The 17,222-nt window shown below is 47.0% G+C and overlaps 1 protein-coding gene across 1 annotated transcript in view; it reads right to left on the bottom strand.

Moving 5' to 3' along the window:
* Positions 1–17,222, bottom strand: part of adamts6 (ADAM metallopeptidase with thrombospondin type 1 motif, 6) — a 52,410-nt gene that overhangs the window by 6,855 nt on the left and 28,333 nt on the right. Inside the window, exons 15-23 of the mRNA XM_079755989.1 lie at positions 15,582–15,684; positions 13,743–13,876; positions 10,960–11,083; positions 9,077–9,157; positions 7,070–7,233; positions 5,762–5,900; positions 3,664–3,793; positions 2,889–3,093; positions 2,162–2,338 (exon numbers count right to left, since the gene is read on the bottom strand). Of these exons, the coding sequence (XP_079612115.1) occupies positions 2,162–2,338; positions 2,889–3,093; positions 3,664–3,793; positions 5,762–5,900; positions 7,070–7,233; positions 9,077–9,157; positions 10,960–11,083; positions 13,743–13,876; positions 15,582–15,684 (1,257 nt within the window). The remainder of the gene's footprint in view (positions 1–2,161; positions 2,339–2,888; positions 3,094–3,663; positions 3,794–5,761; positions 5,901–7,069; positions 7,234–9,076; positions 9,158–10,959; positions 11,084–13,742; positions 13,877–15,581; positions 15,685–17,222) is intronic.

A 17,222-nucleotide genomic window follows, 5' to 3' on the forward strand; every position in this document is an offset into this window, starting at 1 on the left:
GGAGTGTTGACCTCTGCGTCTGAGGACTTTGGTCTTCGGTGGAGACCTATCCAACGAGCTAATCCTCTTTTTTGACTTGGCGTAGTAGAGAAAGGTTTACCGGCACCGATGAACTCCTGAGATGTGTTTCACGTTAGTTTTTTCAGGGCAACATTACATTGAATTAATTAAGCTTACAATAAGTGCAATCAACAATGAAGATATAACCAAAAAAGTGCAAGAATCATTTGAGTACATACAAACCCATAACACAAGCAAAGCGTGGAGTAGCCCTACACGTGAGGTCTGTGTTTGAAACCCCCCCTGTTTTTACACACGAGCACCGAGTGTTAACCAGATATCAAAGAATGACAAAGCTCTTGTTCCAGTGACGGTTCTATATTTCACCGGGACATGTGGCTGACAATCGCCCCAACGAGCAGAGAGAGTCGGAGCGGGGTTAGCCCGAGAATCCTACGTCCCGGTCGCGCTCCTAGGTCGCGTTCTTGGAAGGGATCGAGAGGCAGAGATAAACTTCAAACAGCCAGCGGGGATAGAACTGCCACAGATCACACACACCAGACCTGTTGAAACACATGCGCACAGGAGCAGGTCACACACACACACACACACACACACACACACACACACGCGCAAAAGCAGAAACACACATGCTGAAACACACACACACTCAACCGCGCACAGACACGCAGTCTCTCTCTCACACAAACGCACACAACCACACCGACAGTCGCATGCACACGGCGACGAACACAGCCACACAAACATGCACGTCGATTCAAACACACACACATGCTGACGCACAACCCAACAAGCAGACAGCACACAGACACAACTCCCCCCCCCCCCCCCCCCCCCCCGGCACCCCCACACACTCTCACACACACACACACACACACACACGCACACAGAAAGCAGTAACCCACCGCAAGCATAAACACAAGCACAAGCAGCGTACGTCATCGCCTTTTTCCTTGAAAACACGCACGCGTGTCTTCCAAGTATAAATGAAGTTCATCGCTCAGCAGCACCTGGGGGCCGTCTGCTACATCTTTGTTCTGTTAGAGAGTCCTCTGGGTTCCTCCAGAGGATTACCCCTGCTGGCTGTTGATTGGACGAAGCCAAAAGGTCAGAGCCCCGCTGACACAGTGCCTTTATTTATGAACAGAACCAGAGCTCTCTCTGGATAGTCTGGCGGGCTAGAGGAGCGGGTTGGTGCTTCACCTGCTGTCCCTCCCAGCTGTATAAGGTTCCGGGTTTGAATCCCCCTCGGTGTCCTTAAGCAATTCTCTTCTGAGACCCCAGGTCTTATCTTGAGTCGGGCTCCGACTCAGGATTACTTTCGTCGTCGATAAATCAAACCATTGTTGTTTATTTTTTCCCCTGAATGATCGATTAGTCATTTAGTCGATAAAATGACATAAATAATAGCAAATGCATCAGAGCCTAACCGAGTGCAAAGTGAAGTTTTAATTTGCTTTGCTTTGTCAGACAAGCAGCCAAGGAAAACCAAACTCTTTAACAATGATCCATGAAACTAATATTTGAATTGAACTGAATCGAACATTAATCATAAAATGATTTGTTATTTGTACTTGAAAAATGAATTCAAAGATTAATCGATTATCAAAATTAGATTGCATCAATTTTCTGGAGGTCGACTGATGGACTTAATGTTGCAACCCTACGAATATGGTTCTCTGTTTTGAACCCAAATTCCACAGCCTAACCTGCAGGTAACCCAAGCCATAACCCCTGACTTCTCCTTAATGACATGTACTTCATACTTCGTACAGCAGCAGATAAATGTGTCTTGGTGAACGGTATAGGACTAGTCTACTGGTTGGGGGGACTCCTAGACAAAAGGTTCTGGGTTTAAACATTCATTCCCACAACCTAACCTGTAGGGCATCCTTGAGCAATACCCTAACCATTACCTGCTCCTATCTCAAAACCCACTATAAGGCACTTAGGATAAAACAACTAGGGACCAGAAGCATGAATGGAAGCAAGTGCAATACTTTTTACGTATTTTAATGTATGATACGGCCTGCCGTTCATATTTAATATCAAAATGGTCAAATAAAACCAATCAATCAACCAAACAGTAAAGACCCATCAAAGATGGCCGCCGTGTGAATGCGTGCGAGCGACTCCTTACCTGTCCCCATTCGCCGGGGATCCATCGGGGGGGCGGACAGCGGCCCAGGCTGCAGCGGATCCTGACGGGGGGCTTGGCGTGGCCGGGGCAGTGGGCGGGGGGGAAGGCCTTGGTCTGGTCGCTGCTCTTGCACAGGACGATGCGATGCTTGAGGCCCAGCCCGCATTTAGGAGTGCACTGGAGGACAGCAGGGGGAGGCACAGGGGGGGGGGATATCACTGTTAAGCCTCTGCCACGCGATACTCCAGTAAGAGTCTTACACCGAACCTGAGACAGACAGAGCCAAAAGCACTAGGTTTTGTCGAGGCAGAGTTGGTATATTGTGTAATTTGTGTGTGTTTGGCCACGTTAAAATAAGTATTTTAATATTTGGTGTACTTTGGTGTACGTTGCCGGATTTGAGTCGGAAGTTAAAAAAGGAAAGGGAACCTTGTCCACAGCTAAACCGACATGTAAAACTGTTGACTTGCTATACTTTGAATAGCTGAATAATGATATGCGCTCTTTTAAATGAGCAAAAAAAAGTACATTTTCTTTTTCATTGCTTCATACCCTGAGATAGGCCAGTATAACAATTCAAAACCCATTTAAAAAAAAAAGGGTTATTTCACATACTTTGAATAGCTGTGTAATCATGCGAGCTCATTTCAATGAACAAAAAAGTACGTTTTCTTTTTCATTGCTTCATCGAGCACACAGTTCAAAGCAGCGTTTGGGGTGGGCGTACCTCGGACCAGTCCAGGGTGACCCACTGCGGCGGGCAGGACTGGTTGTTGCAGGGCTCCTTCTCGATGGGCCTGTGGGTGAGGCAGTGGCTGTCCTCCACCGTCTCCTCCTCGGCCGGTTGGATCCGCCGGATGCACAGCACGGTCCTGGTCCTCACGCCCCCGTCACACGTCTTCCCGCACTCGGACCAGTCCCCGATGAACCACCTGGGAGGACCAGGGAGAGGTGGGGAGTGGGACGGGGTAGGTTACTCTGTTCTGTGCAGCAGTGCCACCAAAGTCAGAGTGAACTTTATTGTCATGCCGAAATTGTGAAAATGTGCTATTCATATATTTACCACACAACATATAACATGTAACATAGGAACATAACAAGATAATAGTGCAAAAAGACCATAACAAATAAACATATTTAGACAGACTTTGCATACATTATGCAGAATAGAATATTCACAGTGTTTTGAGGTAACGAAACCTACTGAGTACTGAAAGTGGAGTTTCGCTGAAGTTGTTCTACCGAAGAAAGCTCATTGTTGTGAGTGGATACCTCCAAGGAAAGTGGAAACCTTAAAACTCAGTTTAGTACTGCTGGCCGGGTTTGTGTTCACCGTGAACCGACAATCGTGCACTTACAGATCCCCAAATCCAGCAACACGACAACACAAGTAAAAGGCCCTGTTGACCGTGATTTGAGCCCCTCTGCTATCAGACCTGAGCTTATGATTGTGTAGTGTGATCTGTGGGACGAGGTGCAGGGTTGACGGGGGGGGGACGTACTCAGGGGGGCAGGGCTCTGTGTTGCAGGCCCTCTGGTTCTCTGAGGGCCTGCCCTCCAGGTCACAGTAGCTGTTCTGCACCACCGAGTTATCGTCCAGCCGCTTGCACACTATCTCCTGCTTCTGGGAGCCTGTCGCACACACACACACACACACACGCACACACACACACACACACACACACATACAGATATTGACACACACACACATTTATACAAACATCCATGCAAAAGACAAATAAACCCTTTGGTATAGGCAAATAAAGATTCGATCGTGCACATTTAACACTATAGTATGACCGGGGCCGGCCTCTGTGCTGGGTGTCTTGTTGGGGCTGAACTGGTCTCCCCTTTTCAGCGTGTAGTAAATCCAGACATGTAAATTCCTCCTTCTTTGCAGGATATCTTGGCAAATCACTTTTACAGAGCAGAAACTCTTTTCTTTGGCTCGCAGATACAGAGTTACCCCATCGCTGACCAACCTCCCTCTGTGCACTGTGTGTGTGTGTGTGTGTGTGTGTGTGTGTGTGTGTGTGTGTGTGTGTGTGGTTGTGTGCGCCATACCAGCTTCTCTTGATCCCCATGGGACATATTCAGCACCAGATTTGTCTGGCAGATGTAATAAAATATGAATGTCTGTGTGTGTGTTTGTGTGTGTCTGTGGGTGTGTGCGTGCATGCGTCCGTGCATGCATGCGTGCGTGCATGCGTGTGTGTGCGTGTATGAATATGTGTGTGTGCGTGTGCACGTGCCCCCAGACAAAACGACTCTGGGCTACTGTTCTAGAACGGTGGAGCTCCCTTTGAATGCAGTCAATACGTCCCTCAACCTAAGTCTGTTAAAATCATTCTGATAACACTATTGCGACACAATGGCCAACGACATTTGATGAGTAGTGGAGCATAACGTCCTGAGGAAGGCTTGTGTTACAATCTAGCTAATCAATCATTTGGTGCAGTTTGGTCTCAGATCAATCGCATTCTCAGCATCAATTCCAGTTTACGACATTGTGGGATGCAGAGTAGTAATAGTCCAAGGATTCTTCAGCTATGGAACGGCTCCCCAAGCAGCCCTGGTCATACTTGGTCATGCTTCTGCAGAAATATGGAAAACTCTTCCAGAGCTTGACAACTGGGGAGAAATACTATTTTCTGTTATTTGAAACCCATTGCTTTTGGGCTAAAAGGTTTGGTTAAGTCGTTTTGTTTTTTCTTGTGGGGTGGGGTGGGATGGGGCCAGGGGGTCTTGGCAGAGAAGTCTGCTGTGGTTTTGGGCCTAAAATAGTTGGATTCCTGACTCGTGGCCTATATCTCAAGCAAGGCTAGTGAACCATAAGACTGCATCTCATTCATAGAAATGACACCGTGTTTATCAACTGCGGCTGAGATGTGGGAAAGGAAAAAAAGCGACCACATTTATTATGGCCCCAACAAGAAGGACCAAGTAATGATTTTGGTGAACCCTTCTTAAAACGATGATACGGGACACTGCGTTTAGTTTCTGTGGGGGGAGATGAACAAAAGAACCGCTACGCGCATACACACACACACACCCGCTAAGCGTGTAGTCAAGAATGTCTAAGAAAGTAAGACCCTTTTAAAAATAACTTTAGAAAAACAGTATGTGGCAATCTTCCACGGGTTTTTGCTGAGTGTGTGTGTGTGTGTGTGTGTGTGTGTGTGTGTACATGTGCAAGTATGTTGGAATGAGTGTGTGTGTGTGTGTGTGTGTTGGAGTGATGTGAAAGTGTGTGTGTATGTGTGTGTGTGTATTGGAGTAATTGTGGGAGTGTGTGTGTGTGTGTGTGTGTGTGTGGGTGTGTGTGCATGCTCACATATGTTTAGGTGTGTATGTGTGTGTGTGTTTGTGTGTGTGTGTGTGTTGGTGCGTGAATGTATACTAGCCTGAGTGTGTATGTGTTTGCATGCAGGTATGTTGGAGTGAGTCTGTATGTGTGTGTGGGTCTATTGGAGTGAGTTTGCGTGTGTGTTCGTGCACGTGTATGTCAGCAGTAGCAGTAATGCTCGGTGCGTGTCCGTATGCGGTGCTCTGAGGGAGCGTCCGCGCGCCGGCCTCCCGCCGGCCTCCCGGCCCCCGTACCTCCAGCGCAGGTTGCCGAGCAGTCGGCCCAGGGCTGGTGGTACCAGGTGAAGCCCACCTCGTTGTCCCCGCTCCCCGTACGCTGGATGGGCACGTTGAACTTGTAGCGGATGCCCTGGTTCTGCTCCTGGAGCAGCACCTGCATGGTTATTGATCCCCACGTTGATGTTAGAGGAATTTGGAGTACGCCAAGGCCTCGTCTGTGGCTCGATCCTGATTGGTCCATAAGGATCCGTGAATGTACGAGATTTTTTCAAAAAACGGGACACCTCTGCCTTCTCAGAGTTTGAAAAAAGATACTGATGTAGATTAAAGTAATTAATGGTAACTGTGGTTTAATCGGAATTAACTACTCTGTTCTGTCGCCTTTGTGGAAACAATGTGAGACGCGATCACACACACACACACACTCACACTACACAACATACATGACAAACGCAATCACGATACACTTAATAGGACATTGTTTATCATTAATTAAATGTTACAAAGTGCTTGAACATGCACAATAAAAACTATTACTTAGATGTTGAGAATTCAATCAGATTTGATGAATATAGGCTGGGATAAATCAACAAGAAGACAGGGGTGATTTATCTGTTAAATCCTTAACAGGTTAATAATGTGTTTATCAAAACAAATGTTTCCTGATCTCATTGTTTTCCCAGTTAGTCTCATTCATCCGTTCATTCCTCAATCGTCAAGTCATCATGCGATCATGCGATGCTCTGTTTATATTAGCAGACGTCATGCGGAACCAAGAACCCAGTAAAACGAACTCACACACAAACACACAGACACACACAAACAAGCACGCACGCACACTAGCACACACGCAGAAACACTCAAGCACGGACACATATACACACACACACACACACACACACAGACACACATACACACACACACGCAAGCACGCGCAAACAAACACAATAAGACCTGGCCCACATCTCTGACACTTGAAGCAATTTTATGGACTTCTTACCCTAAAAAACTAATTCAGGTCACAGCTGTTTGCCAAGCAGCACAAACAAGTGAGTTCGCCCCCCAGGGGATCAATAAAGCATCATCGACATCACACATATGGAATCGATCATGTGTCCACCCTACCCCACCCCACCCCAACCTCCCGTGACTAGAGATAAGAACGTTTCTTTATCTTATTTCCCCCAATAATCAATAATTTCCAAACTCACCGATATCTCACCCTCCAGATGCAACACATTCGGTCAAGAGGCCTGTAGCGCTAAAGAGCCTTATTTCTTTCTACGAATTCATGATTATCTGACATTTCTGAACTCCGCGTACCATGACGACCAGGACCTCGGTCGTGGCCCCCAGGGCCTCGAGGGACTCGGGTTCGTCGGTGGGCCGTCGGTAGTGGAAGGAGGTGCCGGCGATGTCGAACTTCCGGGGCCAGTCTATGGTCCAAGCCCCGTTGATGTAGTAGTCATCCCCCTCAGACTTCAGCGCTAGAACACAGGAAAGAGTTAACAAAGATGTTATTTAGTCGTGCGCCCTGTTGGCCCACCGGCTGGAGCGCGTACCGTATACGCTCAGTCATGATCGCAGAGCCCCGGGTTCGAACCCTGCCCGCGGTCCTTTGCCGCGCGTCCTCCCCTCTATTTCCCATACCGTCCTGTCCTTCTCACTCTTTCATAAAGCATAAAAATGCATAAATAAATCGGTTTTTTTTTTTAATGTTAATTAGCCAGCGATTGAGAATGAGGCAGGATGGTCTAGTAAGGGGATTAGGGTGTTTGAATCCTAGCTGAATGGTCCCGCGTTCCGAACCCCAGGGTTTAAAGGTTGACATGGAGGTGTGCTTGGGTGACACGCCCTTAACCCCTACCTGCTCATTAATGACGTGCATCAAAGAAAAGCTCTGGATGTAAGTGTCTGCTAAACGGCTGAATCGTAAATAGTAATGGTAGGTTAAATCGAACGAGATTGTGCTGTTTTTAAACAGGGTTGCCGTAATTGATCGTCATTTAAGCCTACTTTTAAACATCTGTCTGCAACTTTATCTGTTTAGCCAACGTTAAAATTGCTTTGCACAAAAAAGAATGATAAACATAAAATTGAAGTTCAAGCCCATGCTAATAATTAACATGTGCACTGACAAACACACACACACATTTGGTTCGAGGGGAGTAAACGAAACACACACTACACACAAACTCACACTTCAGGTGAAAGCTTGGATGGATGTCATGAATACCGATCTGTCTGGTTGTCACAACAAAAGGTTGGTCTCCAGGGAAAACAGCTCTGAAATATCTACTTTCTCCACGTTGACTTGATGCCAAATTTGGAGGCCCCGTTTTCTATGGCTCTGTAGTCCTACTCTTCCTTCAGTCCAGTATTTACACAGATGGGACACGAGACAATACTATCAACATTTCTCGGTGGAATTTCAACACGTTTTCACTGTCGGCGTATAACAATTCAGACAGAACCGTTCCACTTTAGGGACGGCGATCTTCTGCTGGTGGTGGAAAATGTAAACAGTGAGTAACAGTGTTATCGTTTTAATGCGGCGGTATGAAACACAATGTGCTTTTGTTCCACAACATCCAGACAAGACAAGTCAAACATGGCACTTTAAATACGAGTTCAATGTAAGCAGCAATTCAAACATGGGCATACAATGAATTAAATATTTCATTTCCACCCCCCCACCACACCAAAAAAACAAGATACAATTTAGCCGAAATCGGTCGTAAATTCAACTCTGCTGTCTGTTGTGAAGTGTGTCTTACTCCCTCAGTCCCGCCCCCACCCCACCCCACCCCAGGATTGACAATAAACAACGCCAACCCACTGATGGTTCGGGTTAATGGAAGTCATCGTTCCCCCCCTGCCGTCCCTCCACGCTCCAAAAAACAAAACTAATTTAATCCACTTTCTTGATTGTTTTAGTTTTCGACCCTGCCGGTGTTGCAAATCTTTTTTGTTTAGTCTGGAACGGAGGAGCGCAGGCCACGGCCAAGCTCGCCATTACATATCGATGAGAGATTCAGGAGGGTTTCGCAAGACAACTGGATATTTAAACCAGCTTTATAGCTCGGGGTAGGGGGCGGTTGACGGAGAGAAGACAGACAATGGAAACATCCTAATATCACTCTTTAATTGCCTGTTGTTGTTCATTTAATAAACATTACATTCATTTATTGATCCCAGATTGTGGTCATTATTGCACTGTACACAACAGAGTGAGTAGCGGCTTCGAGATACATGCCGTAAAAAAGTCTTTAAAAAGTTTTGCCTGGCTTATTGTTTGATGGCGACATTGATTTAGAGAGCTCGACTTACCGATGTAGTTCTTGGACATGCCGACCTCTTTGATTTCGATATGGACCGAGCCCTTTGGTATCTGAACCACCTCCATGTAGCCTATGAGAAACAACATGAGCCAACCCAGTGACGATTCTGATGTCATGAAAGAAAGGTTGCATGAGTGTATTTTGGGGTTCACGAGTTGGTTCAATCAAAAAAAACAACGACATTGAATGGATATCAACGAAATGAATCTAACCAAATAATTCAACGTATGTGCAAAAATACACACACACCGACAAACATGCACACCCACACGCAAGGACATGCGTGCACACTGCACGAACATACACACACGTACACAAACACATCCACATATGCATGAGCAAGCACGCATGCACACACACACACAACCACACACAGATACACACAAACACACACACACACACACATTATTTTCCAAGGTTTGCAGGCCATACCATAGAAGGAGAAATATGTTCTATGCGTTCTTTGTCTCTGTTTATAGTATGTTGTGTCTCTGTTTATAACATGTTGTGTCTCTGTTTATATGTTGTGTCTCATTAATATGAGTTCCCCTAGCCTGCCTATCGTTCCCCAGTGGCTAAAACTTGCGTTCGGTGTAAAACGAGCACTAGGTATCCTGCTCGCCTTTGAAAAGATGGAAGCTCAGGCGCGCTGATTTGGAATGTGGCCCCATATGACGTCATAAGGGGCCAAGTGACCTCCCCTTCCTCTGCCTTGCCCGCCCAGAGAATGAGACAATGAGCTACGACCGTGCGAGCGCCAAATGTGTGTGTGTGTGTGTGTGATTACACACACTGTAACGCAAGTGTTGTACACTTCTATGTTATTTGGATAACCGTTCTAATGTTGGTGTTATGGCGCATAACACGTCGGTTCTTTGACGTCTCTGGTATTTCCACAACAAGACTGTATGGGGTTATCTCAGCCATGTTTGAGAAGGAATTGGGGGAAAGGAACTTTGGCTTTGACTCCCTGAAGAACACAAACCACGACATGGAGAAGAAAGGGATTATTGCCCGCGATTGTCTCCCACTTGAGCCCCGCTTCCCGCTGCCCGCTGCCCGCTGCCAAGGGACCACCGCCTCGGCGCTGCCCGCTGCAGGAGGCGGTGGTGCCTAACCGCTGCCCGCTGCCGAGGCGGTAGTCCCTCGGCAGCAAGGCTCCGGCGGGTGACAATCGCGGTTAACAATCGCAGGCAACAATCCCTTTCTCCTCCATGTCGTGGTTCAGTCTACTTCAGATTGACGTGGACGTGGATGAACCAGAGACGTTGGAGATCCCGACGCAGTCGTTTGAGATTCATAATATCATCTGGAGGCGCACACAGCTTTTGGCCGTGATAATATATATTATATGATATAGATATCTAGGTACAATATGATATTATTTAGATATAGAGCTCCAAGACTCCCGCCGGAACAACCGGATTGTTCTAGAATATTTACAGAACACGGCCAAAGGCTGTGTTCGCCTCGCCATTGCGATACATGTAAACAGAGCGCATGGTACCGTGGCCGCAAGCTGCTCAGGGCCACACCCCCACCCTCCTCCTTGACCCGCCTCTCTCCTCCTCATTTGCATTAAAGCTACAGACACCGAAACGGCGCATTCGGGGAAAGCTCAATGTGCGACTGGCTCTGTAGTGTCTCTAATTCTGCACCACGGCTGAATTCCGGGAACGTCTTCAAATACTGTGTAAGGGGCCCACTAATATCTAGATTAAAGCATCCATAAAGTAGCATGCCATGGGACCTTTAATATGTTGTGTCCCGCCTGTTTCCCGCGTGCGTGCGTGCATGTGTGTATGTGTGCGTCTGTGTATGTGTGCGTGTGTGTGCGCATGCATGTGTGTGTGCGCGCGTGTGTGTTTGTACCTCCTCGCGGTAGGGAATCGTTGAACAGGCCCTCGGTTGCTTCACATGTGCTGCCGTCTGCTCCACACACACGGCAGCGGTCCTCCTTGGCGTCCGAGCCCAGGATGTTGTCACAGCCCACATGCTGTTGCAGGACACATACACACACACACACACACACACAAACACGCTGTGAGGGACTGCTGTCTGTGAGGTTTTCATCCTTGAATGTCGTTTTTTCCGAGATCCCAACGATTCTTGTGTCTCTCTGTGTCTCTCTCTCCCTTGTGCTCTCTCTCTCTCTTGCGATCTCTCTCTCTTACGCCTTGTTCACACTGTGCTCATTGACCTTGCTCCGCGGCCTTCTTTAATAGGTTGTCCGTGGCCTGCGTCAAAAAGTTTATTAATATTCAACTTTTCAGGCAGCGCCGGACCCGTCAGCCAATCATATCGCGGTTATGCAAATACCTTCCACGCGTCTACTGGATTCATTTTGCAATAACAAGCAGGAAGGAGCATGAAAATTTTATTTTATTTTTTTTAAGAAATATGAAATGATACGATTGTTTTTAGTCACTTGTTGTTTGCGTCATCTTTTGTATTTATATTCACACATCGGCTTTGTAGCGGGAAGCGATTTGATTGGCTGCAGTATGCGTCTACACAGACTAGTGCCCTGTACATCAGACACGCCCTCGGCCATCCGTCGACGGACGCTTCCCGCTACAAAGCCGATGTGGAGTGTATTTGCATAACTGCGATCTGATGGCTGACGGATCCGGCGCTGCCTGAAGAGGTGAACATTTCTCAACTTTTTGATGCAGGCCACGGAGCCGAATGGACGGACAGACCCACAATGCATTTTGCGTGCGCCCCATGCAAAGTCAATGAGATCCGTCGACGGACGGAGGTAGTGTGAACAAGGCCTGAGTGAGCCCTCTCTCTCTTTCACCCTCGCACTCCAAACACTTATTTTCATGTAAGCAACCTTTCAGCGCTCTGACACGGCAACTCTTTCTCTCTTTCTCTCTCATACTCTCTTTCTCTCTATCCCTCCCCCTCTCTCTTTAGCCCTCCCTCTCACTTTCTTTCTCTGCCTCCCTCTCTGTCTCTCTATATCTCTCTGTCCCCATCTCTCGCTCCCTACCTCTCTCTCCACCCCTGTTTCTCTCTAGCTCGCTCCCTCTGCAACACATGTCCACAAACATGGTCCTTTGAGGTTTTCTAATCTCTGGAACAGAAAGTGTTCCAGAGATCCTCCATCACAACAAACAGAACCAGTCCCTCTAGCTAAGAAGTCTCTCCACTGGACCACAAATAATACAGCTTTGTGTGAACAAATTATGCTTATTTCAAGCACACTCATGAATAAATGAACGTAATCAGTTTGTTATGTTTTGTTTCTATGACATTGCAGATAGTATTCTGGAGGTGTTGTCACAAATTCATACAGTGGTCTACAAGGCAGAAAAGAAACAAAGGGTTGATCTCATTCTGTTAGCCACAACAATACACACAGATATACACACCCACACCCATTGCGTGACACACTGTGCCATTATCTTGTGACAAAAAGGGCATTAAAGCCCACCCCCACCCAGCCCCAGCCCCCCATGAAACAGTTGTTATGGCTTCCCATTCAGTCTGATATAATACATGTTTATTTAATGCTTGTTTTAACTAAACATTTAATTGTAAGTTGGGCATGTGGGTTTCCTGTTTTATACAAAACACAAAACACAATTCTGGTCCAAGCTGCAGAGCGTGATAAGATTCCTTTTGATGATTGTGAATCATAATTCACAATCGACTCCAAGCGATTCAGAAGGCTAGATTGTTCCACAGTATGCAAGGGGCAAAATAGGTGGAAAGTATTACCGGGCTGCAGTCTGTGAGTCACACCGAGCTCCTATCCAAGAGCAGGAACGTCTTGAATTCTACAAAAAGTGTTCTTGATGCTGCTATCGATTCCTAACCTTGCGAGGCAGCTGGATTCACCAGATTACCAATCCCGCAGGAATCCATCGCACCGGGTGTCAACTGATGCGTTTGTGTCTGAACCACCCCCCGCTGGGGACCAATCAGGGTCCTTTGAGGACACTACGTGATCCACTCCGTGATGGACACTGACTGACCGATGGTTCATCCCATCACCTAGCCAAAGAGCTTTTTTAAAGCGCATCGCCTTTTCCGAGGCGTTTTCAAGGACGACTTCCCAGATGGTTCTGTGTAACAAACCATCTGGGGCGTCGGGTTAATAGATTTCCTAAACAAGTGAAATCAGCGTACCGGCTCATTCGCCGTTATAGGCTCTCCACGGGGAACGCCGTGAACCCTCTGTCTTTCTATATTGAAAACAAACCCCTTCAGAAAGGATGAGGTCCTCTTAGGAGTGAGAGAGGCGCTTTAAGGCTCAGTTATGGTTCCACTTCGACGCAACGCAACGACCACACAGACGCTTCGACGCAGTCGTGAACCTGTTTTGGTTCTGCGGCGGGTTTTGGTGGGCGGACCAATGACAGCCCTTAATGCTGCGTCGCCTCGACGCAAGCTAAAATTATTTGGGAGGCGCACGTCAGGCCCTTGCGGTGGACGCAAGTGGGGTCCGCAAGGACTTAAAGGGTCCGTGGAAAGGGTCCGTGGTCAATGTGGAACCACAGCCTTAAAGGACTGAAGCGACCAATCACGGGCAGCCGAGCACCTCACGGGCGATTACCACGGCAACTGTCCCCGACTGAAGGTTGAACGGCGAGGTAGGGCCCGGTGAGACCCTTCGCTGGACGCGTCCGGCAGGGCCGCATTACCTTGCATTCTCCGTTGATGCAGATGTCCAGGGAGTCGGCCTGGCAACGCGTCCCGTCTATGACGGCCGGGGAGCGCTCGGTGTAGAAGTTGTAGCCCTCCGCCAGACAGTTGAGTGCACAGGGCTTCACGCCGCCTAGGGTACACACACACACACACACACACACACACACACACACACACACACACACACACACACACACACACACACACACACACACACACACACACACACACACACACACACACACACACACACACACACACACACACATTGTTCACCCAGGCTTATGAGGTGCTTAACTTGTGCTCTGTCAACAATGTGCCGTATCATAATGTTTATCTCTGCTGGAATAATGTTTTCCTTCGCCTTCTGTGTTTATTATTCATATTTGATATTCTACTGCTCATATTAAAGATTTATTTTTCGTATATATTTTAGACATAGTTCTTTCTTTCATATATAGTGGATATTTGCAGTTTTGAAACCGTCCTGCAATTGGGATGCTATTACCCGTCTGGAATGAATACAGTTTATCGCACACAGGTGAGAACACCTGGTCATGCCTTAGTGAAGATAATAAAGCATTGTGTGGGGAAAGGTTAAACCTCAAAGTACAAGCAGATGAAACCATTCAAACAAGGTTCGATGCTGCCATTGGCTGGTCAAATAACCAGGCTCTCATTGCGATCGCATTGACGATGACGTGGATGAGCCGTGGTGGTCTTAGTGAGCGTTTACGCCACTGAGAAGTGATGGACTCCTACTCAAATGTAACACCTGATGTCTCTTCACAAATAGAAACACTGCACAGCATTACAACAATGCTACACCAAATAGCAGTATATCGCTGCAGTATCGGAGCATTGTTATGTTGACGTGTCCGAGCGGACACTTCAACATAACAATGCTCCGATACTGCAGCGATAAAGCCACATTACGATTCTTGGAAAACCTGCTGCCAGTAACATCTGTTATTTTTCGGGGGATCAGCAGTGGCGGTCCACAATGAACCCAAAAATGCGGTGAGCTTGAGCCCAGATCTCATTCCAGGCCGCAGCAGCAGCGGCAGCCAGACTGCGTGTATACAACGCAGAAGTCAACGCGTGCAAAGGCCAGAGTTGACAGGCTGCGGCCGCGTCTTGGACGGCCGACAGGAGCGTCCAGCTCCACACAAAACTTCACTACGGAATGCTTGGAATTCTCTCTCCCCATCAAACTCTCTCTCTCTCCCAGTCTATCCCGTACGTACTGTCCTCCTCCTCTGGCTCTCTCTCTCTCACTCCCCCCTCGCTCTCTCTCTTGATGTGTGTGTGTCTCTCTCACTCTCTCTCTCTCCCTCCCCCTTGCACGCTTTTCTCCCTCCCTATTTCTCTCTCCGTCTCTCTCTCTCTTATTCTCTCCCCCTCGCCCTCTCTCTCACCCCCCTTTCTCTTTCTCTCTCTCTCTCTCTCTCTCTCTCTCTTAGTATCTCCCCCTCGCCCTCTCTCTCACCCCCCTTTCTCTCTCTCTCTCTCTCTCTCTCTCTCTCTCTCTCTCTCTCTCTCTCTCTCTCTCTCCCTCTCCCTCTCCCTCTCTCTCAGGCTGTTTGCTCAACAAGGTCACCCTCCAGACTGTCACTGATGATGAGTCATAAAAAGAAAAAAAAAGGAAACCGAGCCGTGGAGAAGACAGCAGAGGACTCGTGAAGCACAGCAGATGGCCGGCCGGCTCGCGAACCACTAACAGACTATAAGTGGACGAGGCAGAGCTCTCTCTCTCTCTCTCTCTCTCTCTCTCTCTCTGTCTCTCTCTCTCTCTCTCTCTCTCTCTCTCTCTCTCTCTCTCTCGCTGAACGTACCTCCAGTGTAGGGCTTCCAGTTGTAATACTTCCCACGAAAGGACATGCTGTCAAAGTCAGCGCACTGCTTCTCCCGGAAATCTCGGGATCCCGCCAGACAGGTCTAAGGCAGATAAGGGACGGATGAAATAGGGTTTGGAATGGCGTGGATCATGTCACGCAGAAACAAGAGTTAGTAGTGTTATGTTTTCATCATGATAAATGTCACGTCTCTCTCCGGGGCTGCTTATTAAAACAATATCCATTATAAACGACTCAGTATTTAGGGGAATAACTCGTCTGCAGTTGTCTGCGAGTTTCCTTGTAGGCTTCTGCCACATATCCCTCTTACCCACCCCAGAAAAAGAGAAAAGAAAATTGCAGACAATGTAGAAATGCACTACAATGTGTTTTGCATTTGGAGGAATGCTCCTTTGTTTGCATGTGTTTATTTGCAATGAATAATAAAACACGTCTTTGTGTGGGTAATGAGAAACACAGTTTCAGCCCGAGGCGACCTTGAGCTGGTGCAGGCTGGCACACCCGCCCGGCGTCTCAGTATCTGAGAGGCTATGTATCTAGGATGCTATGTATCCAAGGGTCTACGTGTTTTGGATACTATGTATCTAAGAGTCTACCTATCTAGGAGTCTAGGTATCTAAGAGTACTTATCTAAGGGTCCACGTATCTAGGGCTCTACCTATCTTAGAGTCTACGTATCTAATAGTATACATCTTTAAGATTCAAAGTATCTAGGGCTCTGTGAATCTAAGAGTCTACCTATTTAAAGGTATGCGTATCTAATAGTATACATCTTTAAGATTCTAAGTATCTAGGGGTCTACATATCTAATAGTCTACCTATTTAAGAGTCTACGTATCTAAGAGTCTACCTATTTAAGAGTCTACATATTTAGGAGACTACGTTTCTAAGAGTCTACGTATCTAAGAGTTATGTATCTAACATCTATGTATCTAAGATGCTACTTATCTAAGAGTCTATGTATCTAAGAGTCTACGTACTTAGGAGACTACGTATCTAAGAGTCCTAATCCGGGGGTTTACGGATCTCTGGGTCTACGTATCTATGAGTGTAAGTATCTAATGCTCTTTGTATTTAAGGGTCTACGTATCTAAGAGTCTACGTATCTAAGAGTCTACGTATTTAGTGCGCTATGTATCTATGAGTGTACGTATCTAATGCTCTTTGTATTTAAGGGTCTACGTATCTATGAGTGTACGTATCTAATGCTCTTTGTATTTAAGGGTCTACGTATCTAAGAGTCTACGTATCTAAGAGTCTACGTATTTAGTGCTCTACGTATCTATGAGTGTACGTATCTAAGTCTTCTTAAGGGCCCAAACCCAACGCAACCCTGAGTGCCCCGATTGACCCGGTTGGAGTATGATGCAGAGGAGTGGGGAAGGAAAGACGGAGGAGGAAAGGAAGGAAAGGATGGAAGGAAGGGAGGGAAGAAAAGCCAAAAATTTAGTGAAAACACTAAAATGACGATGAGTCTATTTGAAGATATATGATCTAATAAGTCTCTCAGGTAACTTATTTAGGCAGGATTACGACATGGTGCTGACAACACTGAGACGTATTGGCCCAAAGAAGCCAGAATCTTTCATTAGTTTACATTCTAACTTTAAATTGCTTACA

This window comes from Pollachius pollachius, assembly GCF_949987615.1.
Source record: "Pollachius pollachius genome assembly, chromosome: 18".
Taxonomy (NCBI): Eukaryota; Metazoa; Chordata; class Actinopteri; order Gadiformes; family Gadidae; genus Pollachius; species Pollachius pollachius.